At 43.1% G+C, this 18,541-nt stretch overlaps 1 protein-coding gene across 7 annotated transcripts; it reads right to left on the bottom strand.

Annotated features, from left to right (window-relative positions):
* Positions 1-3,326: 3,326 nt before the first annotated feature.
* ATP23 (ATP23 metallopeptidase and ATP synthase assembly factor homolog) lies at positions 3,327-18,527 on the bottom strand. Of its 7 annotated transcripts, none has more exons than XM_054025130.1 (8): positions 18,235-18,527; positions 17,803-17,878; positions 16,839-17,008; positions 15,766-15,811; positions 15,581-15,662; positions 10,698-10,835; positions 8,491-8,574; positions 3,327-3,860 (listed from the first exon to the last, which is right to left on the bottom strand). In XM_054025130.1, exons 1-8 carry the CDS (start codon positions 18,431-18,433, stop codon positions 3,657-3,659), a joined length of 999 nt encoding a protein of 332 aa, XP_053881105.1. In that variant the 5' UTR covers positions 18,434-18,527; the 3' UTR covers positions 3,327-3,656. The 7 variants fall into 7 exon arrangements, with proteins under 7 accessions (XP_053881105.1, XP_053881154.1, XP_053881129.1 ...); XM_054025179.1 differs by having other exon boundaries at positions 18,263-18,475; XM_054025154.1 differs by lacking the exon at positions 16,839-17,008 and having other exon boundaries at positions 18,263-18,352.
* Between the last annotated feature and the right edge of the window lie 14 nt (positions 18,528-18,541).

Here is an 18,541-nt window from a genome sequence, read left to right as displayed (position 1 = left end):
TTATAGAAAAGACAAGACAGAAAGCTCAGAGAATAAAAAAACAATTCTTAACAGCAAGGTTTCTTCACTTTTCAAATAGCCTAAGGAAACTCATAGTTTCAGCAGCCTTTCACAAGAGTACTGTTGACACAGCTAAAGAGACTTCCTTTTCCCCCCATGTGTGAAATAATGAATTGGAATATAGCTATCAAATATTAAGATACTATAGTATATTGCCATATAAAATAGTGGGGAGGGGGAATAGGGAATCAGATTGAATCGACTATTGTGATTACATAAAAGTTATATGTTTTAAAATGGAAGTTGGCTACAAGTGATACAGCTTGGGGCAAAATATTGCAAACTTTAATGACTGGGTTTACCTCTTGGGCAATCCTGTTAAGGAGAGAAGCAGGTTGCATTCATATTGAGTTATTTTAGTTTAGTGATAAAGTGAAGAAACAAGGCTAATATTTGCAATCAAGCATGTTTATGCTATCAAGTTGGTGAAATACACATGTGCTGAAAAAAGCAATAAATAAAAAGGACTGAAACCAAATAGCATCTTATAAAGACACAATGAGAGTGGAATAATCAATCAATAATGTAGAGCTCTAGCTCAGCTATGCATAAAAAGGTTCCTAGAATTATTAAAACAAGGAGCACAGAAATGGAAAATTTATACACCTGTTCCAGTTTGCTGGAGAACAGTTCTTGAAGTGACTTTGAATTGTACAATGGACTGTTTAAGACCAGTTTAAAGAACATTAAAGAATGCATTGGGACTTTATAAATTATATGAACTTGAAACTTCACATTTCAGCAGCTAGTAGAGTGCTGATGGAAAAATTGCACCTTGAACAAGCACAGCCTGTAAAGTTTGCCAAGGAATTCACCACAGAGCAGCCCACGGAAAGCGAATTGCAGAAGTAAGTTACTGACTAGAGCAACCCAACCCATGCTCAATGTTTGTCCCAAGATGGTTGTACCAACAGCTATGGCCTAACTTATCTTACACAAGTTGGTATGACAAGATGTTTTGTATGAAGAGACTGGAAAATTTTCAACCCCAGTTGCAAAAGCCCAAAGATGATGTCTCATTCCCTGATTAGATGGTGAGAGGACAACTCTCATTTTGACTGAATATTTCAAATCTTTGGCAGAAGTATGGGTCATCATCTAATTGGTCCACAGCAGCACTCCAACCAGAGGAGCCAAGTTGGACCACCCGACAGGAATGGGATAAAATGGCTCCTTCAACGCATCACTTCCTGAAAGCTGAAGACACCTGGAAGGGAGAGGACAGAGCTGGCCACCTAAGTACTTGATGTCATCGGCTATCTTGGAGAGGCACATTTAACTGTCTTTTATTTGCCAGGAATTCAGATTGCCTGCTAGCACATCAGGACAAGACTATAGTCATGTCCATTCTTTGCTCCGCCTGTATTTGCGGCATCAACTCCTGTGGTGAATAGTGACTGAGCTGAAAACTGACAGCTGAGCAAAGATCTGTTGATAAGTAACACACACTTTCTTTTGGTGACAACCCAAATCACTCAATTGATTACTTCCTGAAACTGGGTACTTAATTAGTAAGGGCATGTCCATGTTTGTGTATGTGCTTTAAAGACTGTCACAGACTGTTAGGCTTTGTCTACACTGACAATTGAATGACAAAACTTTTTGTCTTTCAGAGGTGTTACCCTGAAAGACAAAAGTTTTGCCACAAGTGCCAGTGTGAACAGCGCGTTGTCGGCAGGAGTGCTCTCCTGCCGACAACACAAACGCTGCTCGTTGGGGATGGGAGTTTTTTGTCAGCAGGAGAGCCGACAAACAGCAGCTACACTGCTCAACTTTTAGCGGCACAGCAGTGGCGACACAGCCATGTTGCTAAAAGCTGTGTAATGTAGACAAAGCATTAGTATGTGTTCTTGTTTTGTAATAGGTTCCAATCAAAATAGTTGTAAAATAGCTTTGAAATTGAACAAGTTACTGTTGCTAAGTAGGATTGTGAAACAGTTTGCATGTGTATATTATAGTTAGCTTTGAAAAAGATTAGATTTGTATTTGTATAGCTATCTTCTCTTAGCATTGCAGTGTCTACATTGGTGATTATGCTGGCATAGCTATGTCTCTAGAGGGCGTGGGGTTTCTCACACCCCTGACTGACAGAGTTATGCCATAAGAAGTTTTAAGTGTAGGACCAACCTTTAGGTTGCGATTCAGTAATTTAATATGGGCAGATAGATTCCTACATCCGAGAAGAGCCCCAAAAGTCATGGCATGGAGCACTCTGCATGGGAGAAGGGCCAAAACTGTATATTTGTAAAGCAATCACCTGAGATGAAAGAGTATCTTGTTGGCCTCTTTAAAAAATGTAGAAGAAAAAGTCACTATTTTAAACAACCACTAACAGCATAAAACAGACTGACTAAGATTTGTAGAAGTGGGTGCCTAAACTTAAGTTAAATATATGGTTAAATGTTCAAAAACTGAATGCCTAGAAACTCCCCTTGACTTCAGTGTGAGCTTTTGTGCTCATTTGAAAATCTAGTCATTTATTTAGGGCTTGGATCTTCAAAGGAGTCTAAGGGTTTGTCTACATAGTACATTATTGCCCACCAGCTAGGGTGTAAATTCTAGCATGCATAAGTGAGTTGTGCACTAACTGACACATGTGGACCCTGCTGCGTGTTGACATAGTCGTGTTTCAAGTAGGACTCTGTCAATGTGCTCTAGATAACTTTTAGTGCACGCACCAGGGTCCAAACAGACAGTTTGTGTGCAACATGCTGGTGCACACTAGAATTTACAAGCTTGCTGGTTCTACACTAATGTGCCGTGTAGACAAGCCCTAAAGGGAAGATTCACAAAGGAGACTTAGGCTCAGTGTTGCAACACCCATGTTTGGAATCACACCACCACCACCAGCTGTGTTTTGTATGGAACCCAATCTCGTAGGCATCCTCTAAGGTGGCCTCTGAGCACTACCACTGCATCAGCGAGTTAGGCAGGGGAATGCCTAGTTTGTGACTCCTGCCAGGGCTTAGGTGTTGAGTGTCAAAATTTGAGCATGGGCACTGCTGCCTACCAGCAAAAATGTAGGTGCCTAGCAAATTTAGGCACCTACAGGGTTTGGCAGCAGCTAAGCAGAGGTTTTGAGGATCTAAATATTGGACTTAGGTACCTGAAGCAGCAGTTAAGAACCTAAATCCCTTTGTGGATCTAGCCTTAAGTGCGCATATGTGGATTTAAGATCCTGACTTTAGGTACCCACTTTGAAAAAGGAATGCTCAATTATCAGTATCATATGCAGACATAGCTACACAACACAATTTGTAAAAATCTGAACATCTTAAATCACTTTATTCAGTAAAGATAAAAGACATTTTGAAACATTCTTAATTGGACTGAGCAGATTTACACATGAATTGAAGTGTGTGGATTAAAAATTTGATATGTCAAAAGAAACATTGAAAAACAAGCGAGGAAATACATGGTTTACAGCTTTGTTCATTTACTCCAATTATTTATAACTCATCAGTGGAACTTGGCTTTTGTGTAAGCTTTCCATACAAAATTGTAGTTTACTTGCCAGAATTTCCTCTCTCCACCAGCATCAGGTATATATGCTATGTTTTCAGTGTGACAGCACTGCTAATGGTTAACAGTCACCTTTACAAATTTGCATAATATCGATCCCGGTTCTGAAAGTTTCTGTAAGCATACTTGGCATCTGATTTACTGTGTGGGACTCTTCCAAATGGTTCATGATCATTGAAACAGGAGTCAAAAACTCCATCCACAGCTTTTTCTGCTGTTTCTTTGCTAACTTTTCTAACAGCCAAAATGGAGCGAATGGCTCTGTCTCGTACACAGGTCTAAGAGAAATGGAGAAAAAAAATTGTAGTTACAATTTGAGGATTTAAGGTCACAAGTTACAAACCCTTTTGTACAGATCTATCCAAATGTTAGTTCCTACTGCACATGCATCAACATAAAGGTTACAGTTAATTATGTATCACAGAAAACTGACACCATTCCAAATACAGTAACTCCCCACTTAACGTCCTCTCGCTTAACGTTGTTTCGATCTTGCGTCCCTGCTCAATTACAGAACATGCTCCATTTAAAGTTGTTCAATGCTTCGCTAAAATGTCGCTTTGTCCACAGCTGGCAGCCCCCCCACCCCAACGCCTCCTGCCTGCCAGCAGACCCTGCAGATCAGCGCTTTCCCTCCTTCTCCCCCCACCTCCTGCCCGCAGCAATCAGCTGGCTTGAGGCGTTCAGGAGGGAGGGGAAAGGAGCGAGGACTCGGCACACAGGCTTCCCCTCCCTCCTCTGCAAACCAGCTGATTGCAGTGGGCAGGAAGCAGGGGAGGGAGGGGGGAGCCTGCGCACCAAGTCCTCGCTCCTCCCCACTCCCTCCTGAACGCTGCAAGCGAGCTGATTGCTGCAGGCAGGAGGCAGGGGAGTGGGGGGGGAGGAGCGAGGACGCGGCATGCGGAGTAAAAGGGGAGGAGGAGGCAGGAAGAAGAGGCGGGTTAAGGGTGGGGGTTTGGGGAAAGGGGTGGCATGGGCGTGGGCAGGCCGAGGGTTGAGCCCCCCACCGCTGGTGCTTGCAGAGTAGGGAAAGCTGCCACTGCTGCTGCGCAACGTGCTTCTCCTATCCTACAGCATCTTCAGCCTCCTTGCCGGCCTCATTGTCTCCAGTGCCAGTGGGCTGTGCCTGTGTGGGGTAAGGTGGGGGCACCTCCCAACTATAGTACTGTACTGTATGGCCAAAAAAAAAAAAAAAAAAAAATGCATGGAACCTACCCCCCCCCCCCCCAATTTACATTAATTCTTATGGGGAAATTGGATTCGCTTAACATCGTTTCCCTTAAAGTCACATTTTTCAGGAACATAACTACAATGTTCAGTGAGGAGTTACTGTAGACAGATCTTAAAAACAAACGTGTGATCATTTAAATGTATTTTTCTTCAATCTAAAATTAACTATTTAATTTTCATTATGCACCTAAATCTTCATGTAATAAGAAGAAATGCTATTTTTCTTTGACTAGCAATAATTCAAATGCAGTTTAAAACTCTGGCTTTATGTAAAAAAAAAAAAAAAAGTTGTACAACTTAGACATTCACACAAGAGAAAATCTGCTCAAAATTGAACAGCCCTTTTTCAACTATCAGAACATAGAAGATCTAAAGGAAATCGACTCCTCTGCCATTGCTCTCCCCTCATGTGGTTCTTTTCCTTGATCCCACCTTTCTGTAGCAACTGCTACCTATTAGGCTTTTCCTCTTAAAAAAAGAAAAGGATACACAAGACCCCCAAGCCACTGTCAGTAACTGCTGCTCTAGGTCAGCCAGGAATAGATTATTCAAATTCAGTCCAGTAATCTGTACTTAAGTAAGAGTCCCACTGAAGTCTAGGGGAGTCTTTCCTGAGTAAGGGCTGCATGTCTGACTCTATACTAAATTTATATTCTGAACTGGCTTTAGTTTATTTTTAATCCTTTTGAGTCTTTCCATACATAGCAACTCAAAAGGCACTTCTGGTCAACCCTAGTCACTCTTGTTCTGTTCTTACTGACTACCCACTGTAATTAATGTATTAAGCAGTAGTTGGAGCTGGAAGAACCACAAGCCCCTAATTTAGCCTTTTTTAAAAAATGCATTGGTTCTACCAATGCAAATGTCTTTTTTGGGGGGGGAGAGTGCGAATTTTTCTTCTAAAAAAAACATAACCCTTTTAAAAGTGTGTTCTCCTTTCAGTTTTGTCCTTCATTGAGAGCCCTTCCATCTTCAATGGCACAGCTCTGGAATCTGTTTTCAGGGCCAGATGCTCCCTACCCAAATTAGAATGAGAGAGGAAAACAAAAGCTGGTAGAAAATGGACAGAGACGATGCAAAGGTTGCTGAGGGAAGGGAGCAAATCCCTGGTATGTTCCCAACCTCTGACCCAGAGAAGCCTCTTGCACAATCACTGAGTGGTCAGGCCTCCAAGGCTCATGGCAATCCAGGGACTGGAGTAGAGACACAGTAGTATTCCATGCCAGTGAATGTAAAATGATACCAAATGAGAATGCTATAACTTTGCACAGGTGTAAATGACTAGGCAAAGAGTTGAACAACGGAATCCAGGCTTAATTATAGGGACAACCTGTCCCTGGCAGCTCTCAAAGTAGTATGGAGGGAATCAACAACATATTTGTCTCCCAAACTTTTGGCTGGCTAGAAAGGGAAGGAGCAAGGATAGCAGGATGGACAGAAAGCAGTCAGGCTGCTGCTTTGTGCAGCAGCATTCAGCCATCTCTCCTCTTCCTGCCAGCTGCCATTTAGCTCTTGGACAGAGTAGGAGTCTCACAGGAGCCTACTGCCAGAAGGAGCTGCTCTATCCTGACCAGGCAGGAGAGGCTGCAGCCAGCTCAGCTCCATCCCTGCCTGCCTGTGCCCCTCCCCTGAAAACGCCTGGGAGCAATAGAAGCAGGGGACAAAGAGGAGTTGGGATGTTGCACCCCATAATGCTTTATGGGATATGCTTATGAATGTATATATGACATAACTGGAATATGTTTTATGCTACATATACCATGTAACATATTTCTGTAAAGGTTATGAATATATTCATCCTAGTTGCATGCATGTGTCATTTTTGTACTTGAAGTTATGGACTGTATGCTTGTTTAATTTTAAAATAGCTTCAGTGAAGCAATTGGTCAGCTTCCTGAGAAAAGACTATTCTCAGTAAGTGCCCAATCAAGACGCCAATCCACGTTTGAGCTTTCACAGGAATGTGGCTTGGCTGTTAAGGAACTCAGTCATGCATGGACATATGACTCCAAAACTCCATTTTGTAGCTGGATTCTACACAGGGGGAGGGAGGGGTGTCCACCCACAAGAGAAAGTCTATTTAAACCCCGGGAGACCCCTCCATTTTGTCTTCAGCTGGCTCAAGAGATAGCCTCTCCACCCCCAAGGATACCTGAAAGAAACTGGAACAAAGGACAGTAACCACACGGGGTCTGAGTAATTGCTGGACCCAGACTAGAAGGAGACTAGTCCGCAAAAGGCAGTTTACTGGAACACCTCCGAGGGTGAGGTTTTATCTGTATTCAGTTTTCTTACTGTATTAGGTTTAGACTTGTATGTTTTATTTTATTTTGCTTGGTAATTCACTTTGTTCCGCTTGTTATCACCTGGAATACTTAAATCCTACTTTCTGTATGTAATAAAATCACATTTTACTTATTAATTAACCCAGAGTATATATTAATACCTATGGGAGGCAAAGTGCATAGCTCTCTCTATCAGTGTTATAGAGGGCGAACAATTTATGAGCTTTATACAGGGTAAAATGGATTTATTTGGGGTTTGGACCCCATTGGGAGTTGGGCATCTGAGTGTTAAAGGCAGGAACACTTCTTAAGTTGCTTTCAGTTAAGCCTGAAGTTTGTGGGATGTGGTTCAGACCTGGGTCTGTGTTTGCGCTGCTAAGCGTGTCTGGCACATCCAGGCAGGGCTCTGGAATCCCAAACTGGCAGGGAAAGCAGGGGCAGAAGTAGTCTTGGCACATCAGTTGGCAGCCCCAAGGGGGTTTTTGTGATCCAACCTGTCACAGGAGTCATTACCAATCAGGCTTCCATCCAATAGCAATTTCTTCTCTCCCTCCTCCTTAGGAGACATATATAAGGAAGGAGAGGAGCCAGGTACAAGGAGAAACTGCAAAGAGGACAATGGATGGAGGAGACACTGGTGGCTTGTCTGTATTAAAAACTTAAGTCAACCTATGTTAGGTCGACTTACAGCCACTGCAGTAACTACTGTTGTGGTTCATGTATACACAATCCTCCTTCCGTCAGTGGTGTGCATCCTCACGAGGAGTGCTTCCACTTACTGCTTAAGAAAGGCAGTGTGTGTATGGGGTGGGGTGGGCTCTCAGCTCTGCATGCAGCTCCCCACCAGGAGCCCAGCTGCTTCCCACCAGCTCCCGGCTCCCCGCCTGGGCTCTCAGCTCCCTGTGCTCTTGGCTCCCCACCAGGGCACCCCCCTCCCCACAGCTCTCTGCTCCCCACTCCTCCGTGCAGTCAGGCTCCCCAGCGGAACCATGAAATTGACAAGAATGACAGCCAACACCTCAGATACAGGGGTGAGCTAAGGGAGGTGGGTGGGCAGTTGGGGAGTGTGGAACAGTGGTACGGAGGCAACTTAGACAAACAGAGATGGGATGGCTTGAGGAAGGGAAAGCTAGGAGAGGCAGAGAGGAAAAGGACTGAAGCCGAGGGGTAAGTCAGATATGAATGGGTGGATGGGTAGGTGGGCAATATAAAGTTATACAAAAGATTAAAATGATTTCCAGTCATCTACTCGCTTTCCTGTGGTAAGATTGTGGCTAGGAATTTAATAGGAGGTGGTATATTGCTTGATGGACTACAATAATAAAGTCCAAAGCCATATGGTACTGTTCCTTAATGTAAGTCAGCATTATCTACAAGGCACAGTCTTCTTTACCTGATGGTGTTGTTTTAATCCAAATTTAAATCTGGTCATTTCATTTATGAGTGAGCAGTCTCCACTTAGATTAGCAGCTCGAATCTATCATGAAAACAAAAGACCACAGAAAATAAATGGAAAAAGTCAGAGCATTACAGTAATTCTTAATATAATGAAGTAGTTTCCAGTATTTTTCCTCGTAGATTCCCCCTCATTGTGCTGAACTGGGAAAGACTGAACCCTTCTTTGCCCTCTTAGTGTCAGCTATGCCAGGGCATGGTTCATTGACCACCATCTTTTCCCCTGATTTTGCTCTCTCCTGTACTTTTTTTGTTTTTCACAGTAACCCCTCCCCGCCCTCACTTCTATACAAGGCTACATATTGTTCTGGAAGGAATATCCATTGGTGACTCCGGGGGGCCAAGTCACACATGCTCTTGCGGCTGAAATGAGTGATCAGGGAGTAGAGAAGAAAAAATTAGCTCTGTGAGCCACTGCTTGAACTTGAAAACCCTGTGAAATGCTCCTGTTGCCATCTGCATTAGGGGCTGCTATAAGAGCAAGGAAGGCAGGCAAGTGGCTTTCAAAGAACCACCTGCTGCATTTTCCACAGTAGCAGGAACACAGCTGCATTAAGAGAAGTACAGGCGTAGAGACATGCACATTTCTCTACCCCTCAATGTTCTCTTCCTCTGCTTTGCACTTTCCCTCCCTCCTCCAGACTAGTCTGGGGCTTCCCTGGTATAGCCTACCTTCTGGGATGGGAAACACTGCTCTAGTAGGTTAAAAAAAAAGAAAAGAAAAAAGATTATGGAAATCATGTGTAGAAAAAAAAATAAATAATTGTTTCATAAGAGGAAAAAGCTGGTATTTGTACTGGAGAATTTAAAAAAAAAAAAAAAAAAAGATTGAAATGGCAAAAGTTGTTTGGATACAAAAAAAATGGGCCAAAAAGTACAAGCAAGCAATTCCCAGAAAAGCATGAGCCCAATCTTGTGTTAAATCTTAAGTTCTAATTTTTTTACATTCAGCACGTAGACACTTTGATTGGCACTCTATAATTCCCTTAGAGACAAAAAGCAGGTACGTAGATAATGAAATTTCTGAATTCCAGGGTGGCTTTAATGATTTTGTATATGTGGCTACTGGATACTAAACCAAATTCATTTCTAAGAAGAATTAAATAAATCACAGCTGACTTCCACTTAAAGTGCATCTTCTCCAGGTAAAACAAATGCAAACATGATGTACAATTTCATGTACCTTTATAAAATCTGACCTTTTTGTAGCAAATTCATTACATTACTTCTCTCATTAGGGCAGATCACTGAATCTGCAGTTTTACAATGAAACCTGTAAGTTTCTGCTATCAACTCTAGATATCATTCTTTACAGTTCTTGGAAAGTATTCCTAAATGTTTTAAACTAAAATGACAGACACCATTTAGCTCTATATATTTACATTATCTTTATTGGCATAGAATAATTTTTTTGTTACAGTGAGGAAATTTTCTACTTTATCAAAATGACATTTACATGGAAATATACTTCACATATTTCTAGTTCATATTCCAAAATCAACTATTAGTAATGTGTGTAAGTAGCTTAGTTTCGTTTCATAATCCATCAAGTTCTCCATGCTACACAAGCAACTATGTGCCACTCAATAATGATCTGGTAATAACCACGCTCCAGGAAAGGATTAGAGTGTCATGAACAGAGGTTTATGATTATTAAGGCTACAGTCAATAAAATAATAAGTACATATTTTTACAGGAAGAGTCACTTTTGTTAATAACCTTACTTTTGAACTCTAACATACTACTATGAAGATTATGCAAAATATCAATATTTGTAGAAAAAGGAACTTTATAAATAGTGTACTATCATCTACACATTTTTATTCTGTAGCTATTGAAACGTGATAATGTTCATTTAATTACGTATCAGAAGCAGATAAATATGTATTACATTTGTTGGTTAAACTCCAAAACATAGTATTTCAACTTGTACTTTGAACAAATCTGGTCTCTAGTTTGAACCAACAGAAGAACAAAAAAACCCCCAAAAACAAAAACAAAAAATGAAGAAGGGAGTTATACTGAATTATGTTTGGATAGAACAGAATGTTTGGCTTAGCACCAAAACCTCTAATAACCACCAGTAAGTAACACTCAAGACTCAAGAAAGAAGCCTACTCATGTGTGACAAGCACGTTGACTTACCTCTGAACAGGCTAAATGTTTGACATTGCTGAACCAGTCAACATGTGCACGACAGTGATCAAAAGCATGAATCAGTTCATGTGTAACTACTCGGTTCATATGGGATTGTTGATGAATATTGTTCTGGCATAGAACAATCTGTAGAACAAAAATATAGGAAGTCTTTAGAAAAAAGTTAAAGGAATTTTCATTGCAAGAGTATATTAGCTTTGAACAGTATTACTGGCTTTCAATTTCTCCCTATCCTGTTGGAATTATTTATGCAGGCAACCACAACAACACTAACTTAACCATAATTCCTTTATTAAATTCAAAGATCAAATAGTATTTATATAATTGCTCTACACATGCCTGAAAGCCTAACTAATAAGCCCTTTACAATATCCCTATAGTAAAAACAAACAAAAACCATTTGATCAAGATACTTACAAATGGGCTAAACCCAGGGGTTCTTAGATCCATAATCATTGAACCATACATGTGGAGGACTGGAAGAGACCTCAGTAGGTTATCTAGTCCAGTCCCCTGTACTTAAAGCAAGACTAAGTAATAACTAGACCATTCCTGACAGATATTCATCTAACCTTAAAAACCTCCAATGATGGATATTGCATAACCTCCCTAGGCAATCCGTTGCAGTGCTTAACTATCCTGATAGTTTGGAACAACCTTTTATGTACCTGAAAACTGTTATCATATTCCCCCCCCCAACTTTTTTTCTCCAGACTAAACAAACACAATATTTTCATTCTTCATTCATAGGTCATGTTTTCTAGACCTTTAATCATTTTTGTTGCACTCCTCTGGACTTTCTCCAATTTGTCCACATCTTTCCTGAAACGTGACACCAGAACGGGACACAATACTCCAGTTGAAGCCTTATCAGCACAGAATAGAGTCGAAGAATTACTTCTTGTGTCTTCATTAGATAGAACACCCTTGCTGTTAAATCCCAGTATGATGTTTTCTTCTTCTGCAACAGTGTTACACAGTTGACTCATATTTAGCTTGTAATCCACCTTTCTGCAGTACTCATTCCTAGGCAGTCATTTCCCATTTTGTATGTGTGCAACTGATTGTTGCTTCTTAAATGAAGTACTGCAAACTTTAGAAGTGTACTCTCTATGTCATTATCTAAATCATTTACGAAGATATTGAACAGAACTAGACCCAGGAATAATCCCTGTAGGATCGCACTCGATATGCCCTTCCAGCTCGACTGCGAACCACTGAGAACTACTCTCTTGGAAAGGTTTTCCAACCAGTTATGCACCCACCTTATAATAGCTCCATCTAGGTCAGGGGTGGGCAAACTACAGCCCGCAGGCCACATACAGCTTGCCAGCCGATTTAATCTGGCCCTCAAGCTTCTGCTGGGGAGTGGGGTCTGAGGTTTGCTCCGCTCCTGCACTCCAGGCGGGGAGGAGGATCAGGGGCCACTCCACGTGTGCGTTGCAGCTCCTGGAAGCAGCGGCATGTCCCCGCTCCAGCTCCTACATTTAGGGGCAGCCAGGGGGCTCCGCGCGCTTCTCCTACCCCAAGCACTGCTTCTGTAGCTCCCATTGGCCGGGAACTGCAGTCAATGGGAGCTGCAGGGGCGGCACCTGAGGACAAGGCAGCACACAGAGCTTCCAGGCCGCGCCTCTGCATAGGAGCCGGAGGTGAGACATGATGCTGCTTTTGGGAGCTGTTTGAGATAAGCACCGCCCAGAGGCTGCACCCTTGAGCTCCTCCCACGCCGCAAGCCCCTGCCCTGATCCCCCTCCCGCCCTCCGAACCTCTCAATCCCAGCCCAGAGCACCCCTCAGCCCCAACCCAGAGCTTGCACCGGAGCCCCCATCCCCCAGCCTGGAACCCCTCCCGCACCCTGAACTCCTCATTTATGGCCCCACCCCAGAGAACGCACCCCGAGCCAGAGCCCTCACCCCGTCCTGCTCCCCAACCCCAATTTCGTAAGCATTCATGGCCCGACATACAATTTCCATACCCAGATGTGGCCCTCGGGCCAAAAAGTTTGCCCACCCCGATCTAGGTTGTATTTCCCTAGTTTGTTTATGAGGTCATGCGGGACAGTATCAAAAGCATTACTAAAGTCAAGATATGCCACATCTTCTACTCACTCTGTCAAAGAAGCTATTAGGTTGGTTTGACATGGTTTGTTCTTGACAAACCCATGCTGACTGTTGCAAACCTCTAAAAGTAAATTGACTGCTTGATTATGTGCTCCATTATCTTTCCGAGTACTGAACGTAAGCCAACCAGTCTGTAATTCCCCAGGTTGTCCTTGTGACGTTGTGCAGTCTATATGGTTTTATAAAAACTTGATAATAAGTCAATATAATGTAACTGAGCTGGTTTTAGAGAAAATACGGTAATAAGTGAATGTAACGTAACTGGGATATGCTTCATGCAAAAGGTCTCTTGTAAGGTATCATTACAAAGCTTATAATCTACTGAGTATGATCATCTGATTTGTATAAATGTACCACTCTTGTATCTAAAACTAGAAATATAAAATGTAACTCGGAGGGCCTATTGTAATTGTGTAAAGTGTGGACCATTAATGATGGTTTGGAATCTTGATGACTCCCATTGTCTGCAGATGGCTGTATTTACCTGTGAGTCTTCCTGTATATGTGTGTGCTGGCAAGTGAGTAATGAAGTCTTGCAGTGACATGTGATCATGTCACCTGAACTGGAATCCATCTTTAACCTGGTGCTTTTCCAGTGAGGGGGGGTGGAAACCCAGAGAGACAAAGAGTTCCCGCCTTATGCAAAAGATATATAAAGGGGGGAAGAGAAGAGAGAGGGAGAGGAGCCATCATGAAGAATCCCCTAGCTACCACCTGAGCTGCAACAAGAGCTGTACCAGGGGAAAGGATTGTGCCCAGGCCTGGAAGATGTCCAGTCTGAGAAAAACTTACTGAAGCCTCTCTGAGGGTGAGATTATCTGTATTTAGTTTGATTAGGCATAGATTTGCGCATTTTATTTTATTTTGCTTGGTGACTTACTTTGTTCTGTCTGTTACTACTTTGAACCACTTAAATCCTACTGTCTGTATTTAATAAAATCACTTTTTATTTAGTAATTTACTCAGAGTATGTATTAATACCTGGGGGAGCAAACAACTGTGCATATCTCTCTATCAGTGTTATAGAGGGCGAACAATTTATGAGTTTGCCCTGCATAAGCTTTATGCAGGGTAAAACGGATTTATCTGGGTTTAGACCCCACTGGGAGTTGGGCATCTGAGTGCTAAAGACAAGCACTCTACTGTGAGCTGTTTTCAGGTAAACTTGCAGCTTTGGGACAAGTGATTCAGACCCTGGGTCTGTGTCTGGAGCCAGACGGGAGTGTCTGGCTCAGCAAGACAGGGTGCTGGAGTCCTGAGCTGGCAGGGAAAACAGAAGCAGGGGTAGTCTTTGCACATCGGGTGGCAGCTCCCAAGGGGGTTTCTGTGATCCAACCCGTCACAGTCCTTATTTTCCTTTTTATAGATTGGCACCACAGTAGAATCTCAGAGTTACAAACACCAGAGTTATAAACTGACCAGTCACCCACACACCTCATTGGGAACTGGAAGTACATAATCAGGCAGCAGCAGAGACCAAAAAACCAAAAACAAACAAACAAAAGCAAGTACAGTACTATATTAAACTTAAACTACTAAAAAAATAAAGGGAAAGTTTTAAAAAAAAAAAGATTTGACAAAGTAAAGAAACTTTCTGTGCTTGTTTCATGTAAATTAAGATCGTTAAAAGCAGCATTTTTCTTCTGCATAGTAAAGTTTTAAGCTGTATTAAGTCAATGTTCAGTTGTAAACTTTTAAAAGAACAACCATAACATTTTGTGCAGAGTTACGAACAACCTCCATTCCCAAGGTGTTCGTAAGTCTGAGGTTCTATTGTATAGTTGCTCCCTTCCAATCCTCTGGAATCTCTTCCATCTTTTTTCTAATGGCTCAGATATCGCCTCAGTCAGCTCCTTGAGTATTGGATGTATTCCACCATATTGGTTGGCTCCAACATGGTCAGGCAAGTATTAGCAATGAACCCATTAAAAGTTTACTTTTTATACCCTTTAACAATCAAGAGATGCCATTGCCAATTACTGACATCAGCTAAAAAACAACTTGAGACAGTGCACCCTTATTTCCAGTCTTAATCCAGATAAGATTTACAATCTCTTCCCCTTCTTCTTGCTGACCAATGGTTTTTCCTTTGCATCTAGGTTTACATAGGCCCTAATTTTTAGGTAACACTGGTATGTGGAGTTGTTAAGGCCATGCCAGCTCATTTTAAGACAGATTCTCTTTCTTATTTAAAACCATCTGCAGTCACCCCTGTCAATTAGAGGCCTTCTTTTCAGAAACTCTCTTATTTTATTAGTTATTGTTTGAACCAGACACCTTCCCTTAGCAAGTAGAAAGAAGGCCTTGAAAATACTAGCCAGGGTCTTTCTTTATAACTCATATTTTCTTAAACAAATTTAAGCTAATCCTAATTATTTCATTTTATATTTATCCTATAGTCCCTCAAAGATCCCGGGCAGGTCATCTGCATCACTGAGGACTTTGAGGATCCCACTATTTTTCTCCATTAACCATCACTTCAACCTGCGGTGTACTAATATTAGTGGCGTTATCTCCAAATAATAACTCTTACATAGTGCTTTTCATCAGCAGAGCTCAAAGCACTTTACAAAGAAGCATCAGTATCTAAGCACAAGCATGGATCTACCGATTTTAAAGTTAACTTTCTTTTATGGATTTAAACAAACTTCCAACATTATTTAAAAATCTGATTTTGATTATAAATACATGTTCTTGCAAGCTTCTTTTTCACTTTGTAGGGTATTAAAACAGTCAAAAATCAACACCCACCTGTGATGTTGCAGAATCAAAACCTCCACTGACACACCCATCACAGTCTTCACAGGCAAAGTGCCGATCTTCATGAACAGTGCTGAAAGGTCAAGAAGTATGAAGTTAGAGGCAAGTTTTAAATAAGATTGCTAAGGATCACTATAGAAGTCAATATAGAACACATAAGTCAGAGGTTGACCTACCAGCCAGACTGCTTCATAGCATCAAGAAGAAGTTGAGCATATGGACCTAGAAAAACAGTGCTGCAATCAATTTCTCTACACAAAATTTTGTACAACAAGTAAAGTTCAGTTTTTTATTATATAAGAGAATTACGTAGTGAGATTTATGCAATTAATAATTATATGGTGACGAAGTGACACTGCATCTTAAACTAAGTGCATTGTGACTTTCTTTGGAAAAACACTGGATGAAAAAGTCAATTTACAATTGTCCCAATTCAGATTAATAAAAAATGACATTCAAAGCCATACAATGCTCAATTCACTGCAGGGCACACACAGACATTATTTAAATAGCAAACGTTTGTGTAGAGGCCACTACTTCTGAGTCCTGTATAGAACTTAAGTGGAGGTCTGGTCTGACATTACGCTAAAACGTTGGTCGACCTAGCGGTGGCCTCTCAGAGAAGTGGATTTACGACGACGAGAAAAGTCCCTTTCCGATACTGTAGTGAGTGTCTATACTACAGTGCTGTAGCACTTGTACTGTACACTCAGCCTCAGTGTAGAATAACAGCGACTAAATGTAGAGTTAGTATATGCCCTCAATCTACAGAAAACGGCCTTCTGGGTAAAAAGAACATATAGCAGCCACTTCTGGAAGGTTATTTTCTTAATTTACTTAACCAGAATTAGTGCAGATATGGAAGATGAATAAGGAACGTTACATAGCAAGATAAAAGCCCAGGAACAATGAAGAGGCTTTTAAGAGGTTATCACTTAAACAGAAACATCCAGTTACTCACAATTAAACAATTCCTACATCTTCACAGATGCCAAAAAATCCAAATGTCCCTCCATCTCCGCCCACTGCACTGCCAAAAATCAATACAGTAAAAGCTCTTTTACCCAGCACTTCACCAGCCAGCAAGCTCTATAAACTGGCATTTCTGATCTGCACTGAAAGTCCAATTTATAGTGCGTGGTGTGGGGCCAGCAGGGGGCTGGGGCATGGGAGGGACTGTGGGGCACGCTCTGGGAGGGAGTTTGGGGCAGGGAGTTGGGGCACAGGGTGCCAGATGGGGGGCACTCACCTCCGGCAGCTCCCCGCAAGCAGCTCCCCACCCCAGCTGTTACTAGCGGAGGCGCGGCCAGACGGCTCTGCAGGCACACTGCCTCTGTCCTCCATCCCCGAGTGTTGACTCCATGGCTTCCAGCCCATTGACCAGGAACTGCGACCAATGGGAGCTGCAGAGGGCACCGCCTGCGCAGACAGAGGCAGCTTGCAGAGCTGCCTGGCTGCGCCTCCTGCGCCCCCCCCTGCATCCTGAACTCATTTATGGCCCCACCCCAGAGCCTGCACCCCCAGCCAACCCACCCCTCCCTCATGTCCCAGCCCTGATCCCCCTCCCACCCTCCGAACCCCTCAGTCTCAGCCTAGAGAGCCCTCCTATACCCCAAATCCCTCATCCCCACCCCAGAGCCCACACCGCCAGCCGGAGCCCTCACGCCCCCCTGCACCCCAACCCACTGCCACAGCCTAGAGCCCACTCCCGCGCCCTGAACGCCTCATTTCTGGCCCCACCGCAGAGTCCGCACCCCGGCCAGAGACCTCACCCCCTCCTGTACCCCAACCCCAATTTTGTGAGCATTCATGGCCCGCCACACAATTTCCATACCCAGATGTGGCCCTTGGGCCAAAAAGTTTGCCCACCAATCTTAGCACTTCATCATTTACCTTAGTTACTGTGCAGATGCTTGTCACTATGATATAAAAAAAAAAAAAAAAAAAAAAAAAAAAATAATGGAGATATCCTATCTCCTAGAACTGGAAGGGACCTTGAAAGGTCATCAAGTCCAGCACCCTGCCTTCACTAGCAGGACCAAGTACCAATTTTGCCCCAGATCCCCAAGTGGCCCCCTCAAGGATTGAACTCACAACCCTGGGTTTAGCAGGCCAATGCTCAAACCACTGAGCTATCCCTCCCCCCCCTAAATTAAAATTTATTTAAATTTATATTTTAATAACAAATACTTATTGAAAATACGTATACATACTTGCTAGTAGTTTTAGCAATGACATCTGTGTTTCTAGTATTGCACTTGCTATGTTTTGTCAGCACAGTAAATGAAGCTGCAAAATAAATGATGTTTAAATGACCTCACTCTATAAAGAAGTAATTGATACTTATTATGTACACCAGGCAGGGTCATTTGGAAGCTGAAGACTTTGCTTCCACCCCACACCAAGCTCAGGTTTGAGCAAATTAGGACAAGTCAGCAAATAAGAACAACCTCACAGCTCAGGAACTGCTACTGGCTACAGTTCGCTACCCCGTCCCAGTAGCGGATTAGGTCAGACAGCAGTTTAATACCAGTAACTGCTACTGGTAGCAAATTACACACGGCCCGTGGAGGAGAAGCTCTGCGCCCCCGGCCTGGCAGCCCCTCAAACCCCGCACTCAGAGCCGACCCCGCCTCGGTGCCTACTTGTGTTCAGGGCGATCTTCAGCATCACCTGGCACTTGTGGTTGAAGGTGAGGAGGCTGGTGGCCAGGAAGCTGCGCCGCGGCTTGGCCTCGCTGCGCCGCTCCGGGAAGAGCCGGTAACCGAAATCCTCCCCCTCGGCCACCTCCTGCGGCGGCGGCGGCTCGCTCCGATCCATGGGCTCGCTTCCCCGGGCGCTCATGGGCGGGTTCGAGCCATGCCCCCGGCAGCGACCGATGCCGGGCAAAGGTCAACTCCCGCCCCGCCAATCACAGGGTGGGCTGCGCACCACGTGCTGCGAGCCGAGGGG

Source organism: Malaclemys terrapin, chromosome 1 (assembly GCF_027887155.1).
Source record: "Malaclemys terrapin pileata isolate rMalTer1 chromosome 1, rMalTer1.hap1, whole genome shotgun sequence".
Lineage (NCBI taxonomy): Eukaryota > Metazoa > Chordata > Testudines > Emydidae > Malaclemys > Malaclemys terrapin.
This window is presented reverse-complemented; position numbering and strand designations above follow the sequence as displayed.

Excerpts from the sequence above, each read along its gene's own strand:
- ATP23 (XM_054025130.1), bottom strand. The coding sequence starts at position 18,433 with ATGAGCGCCCGGGGAAGCGAGCCCATGGATCGGAGCGAGCCGCCGCCG. Across the intron at positions 17,879-18,234 it reads GAAGATCGCCCTGAACACAA|CTTCATTTACTGTGCTGACA; the intron begins GTAGGCACCGAG and ends TTTATTTTGCAG. Across the intron at positions 3,861-8,490 it reads GATTAAAACAACACCATCAG|ACCTGTGTACGAGACAGAGC; the intron begins GTAAAGAAGACT and ends CATTTCTCTTAG.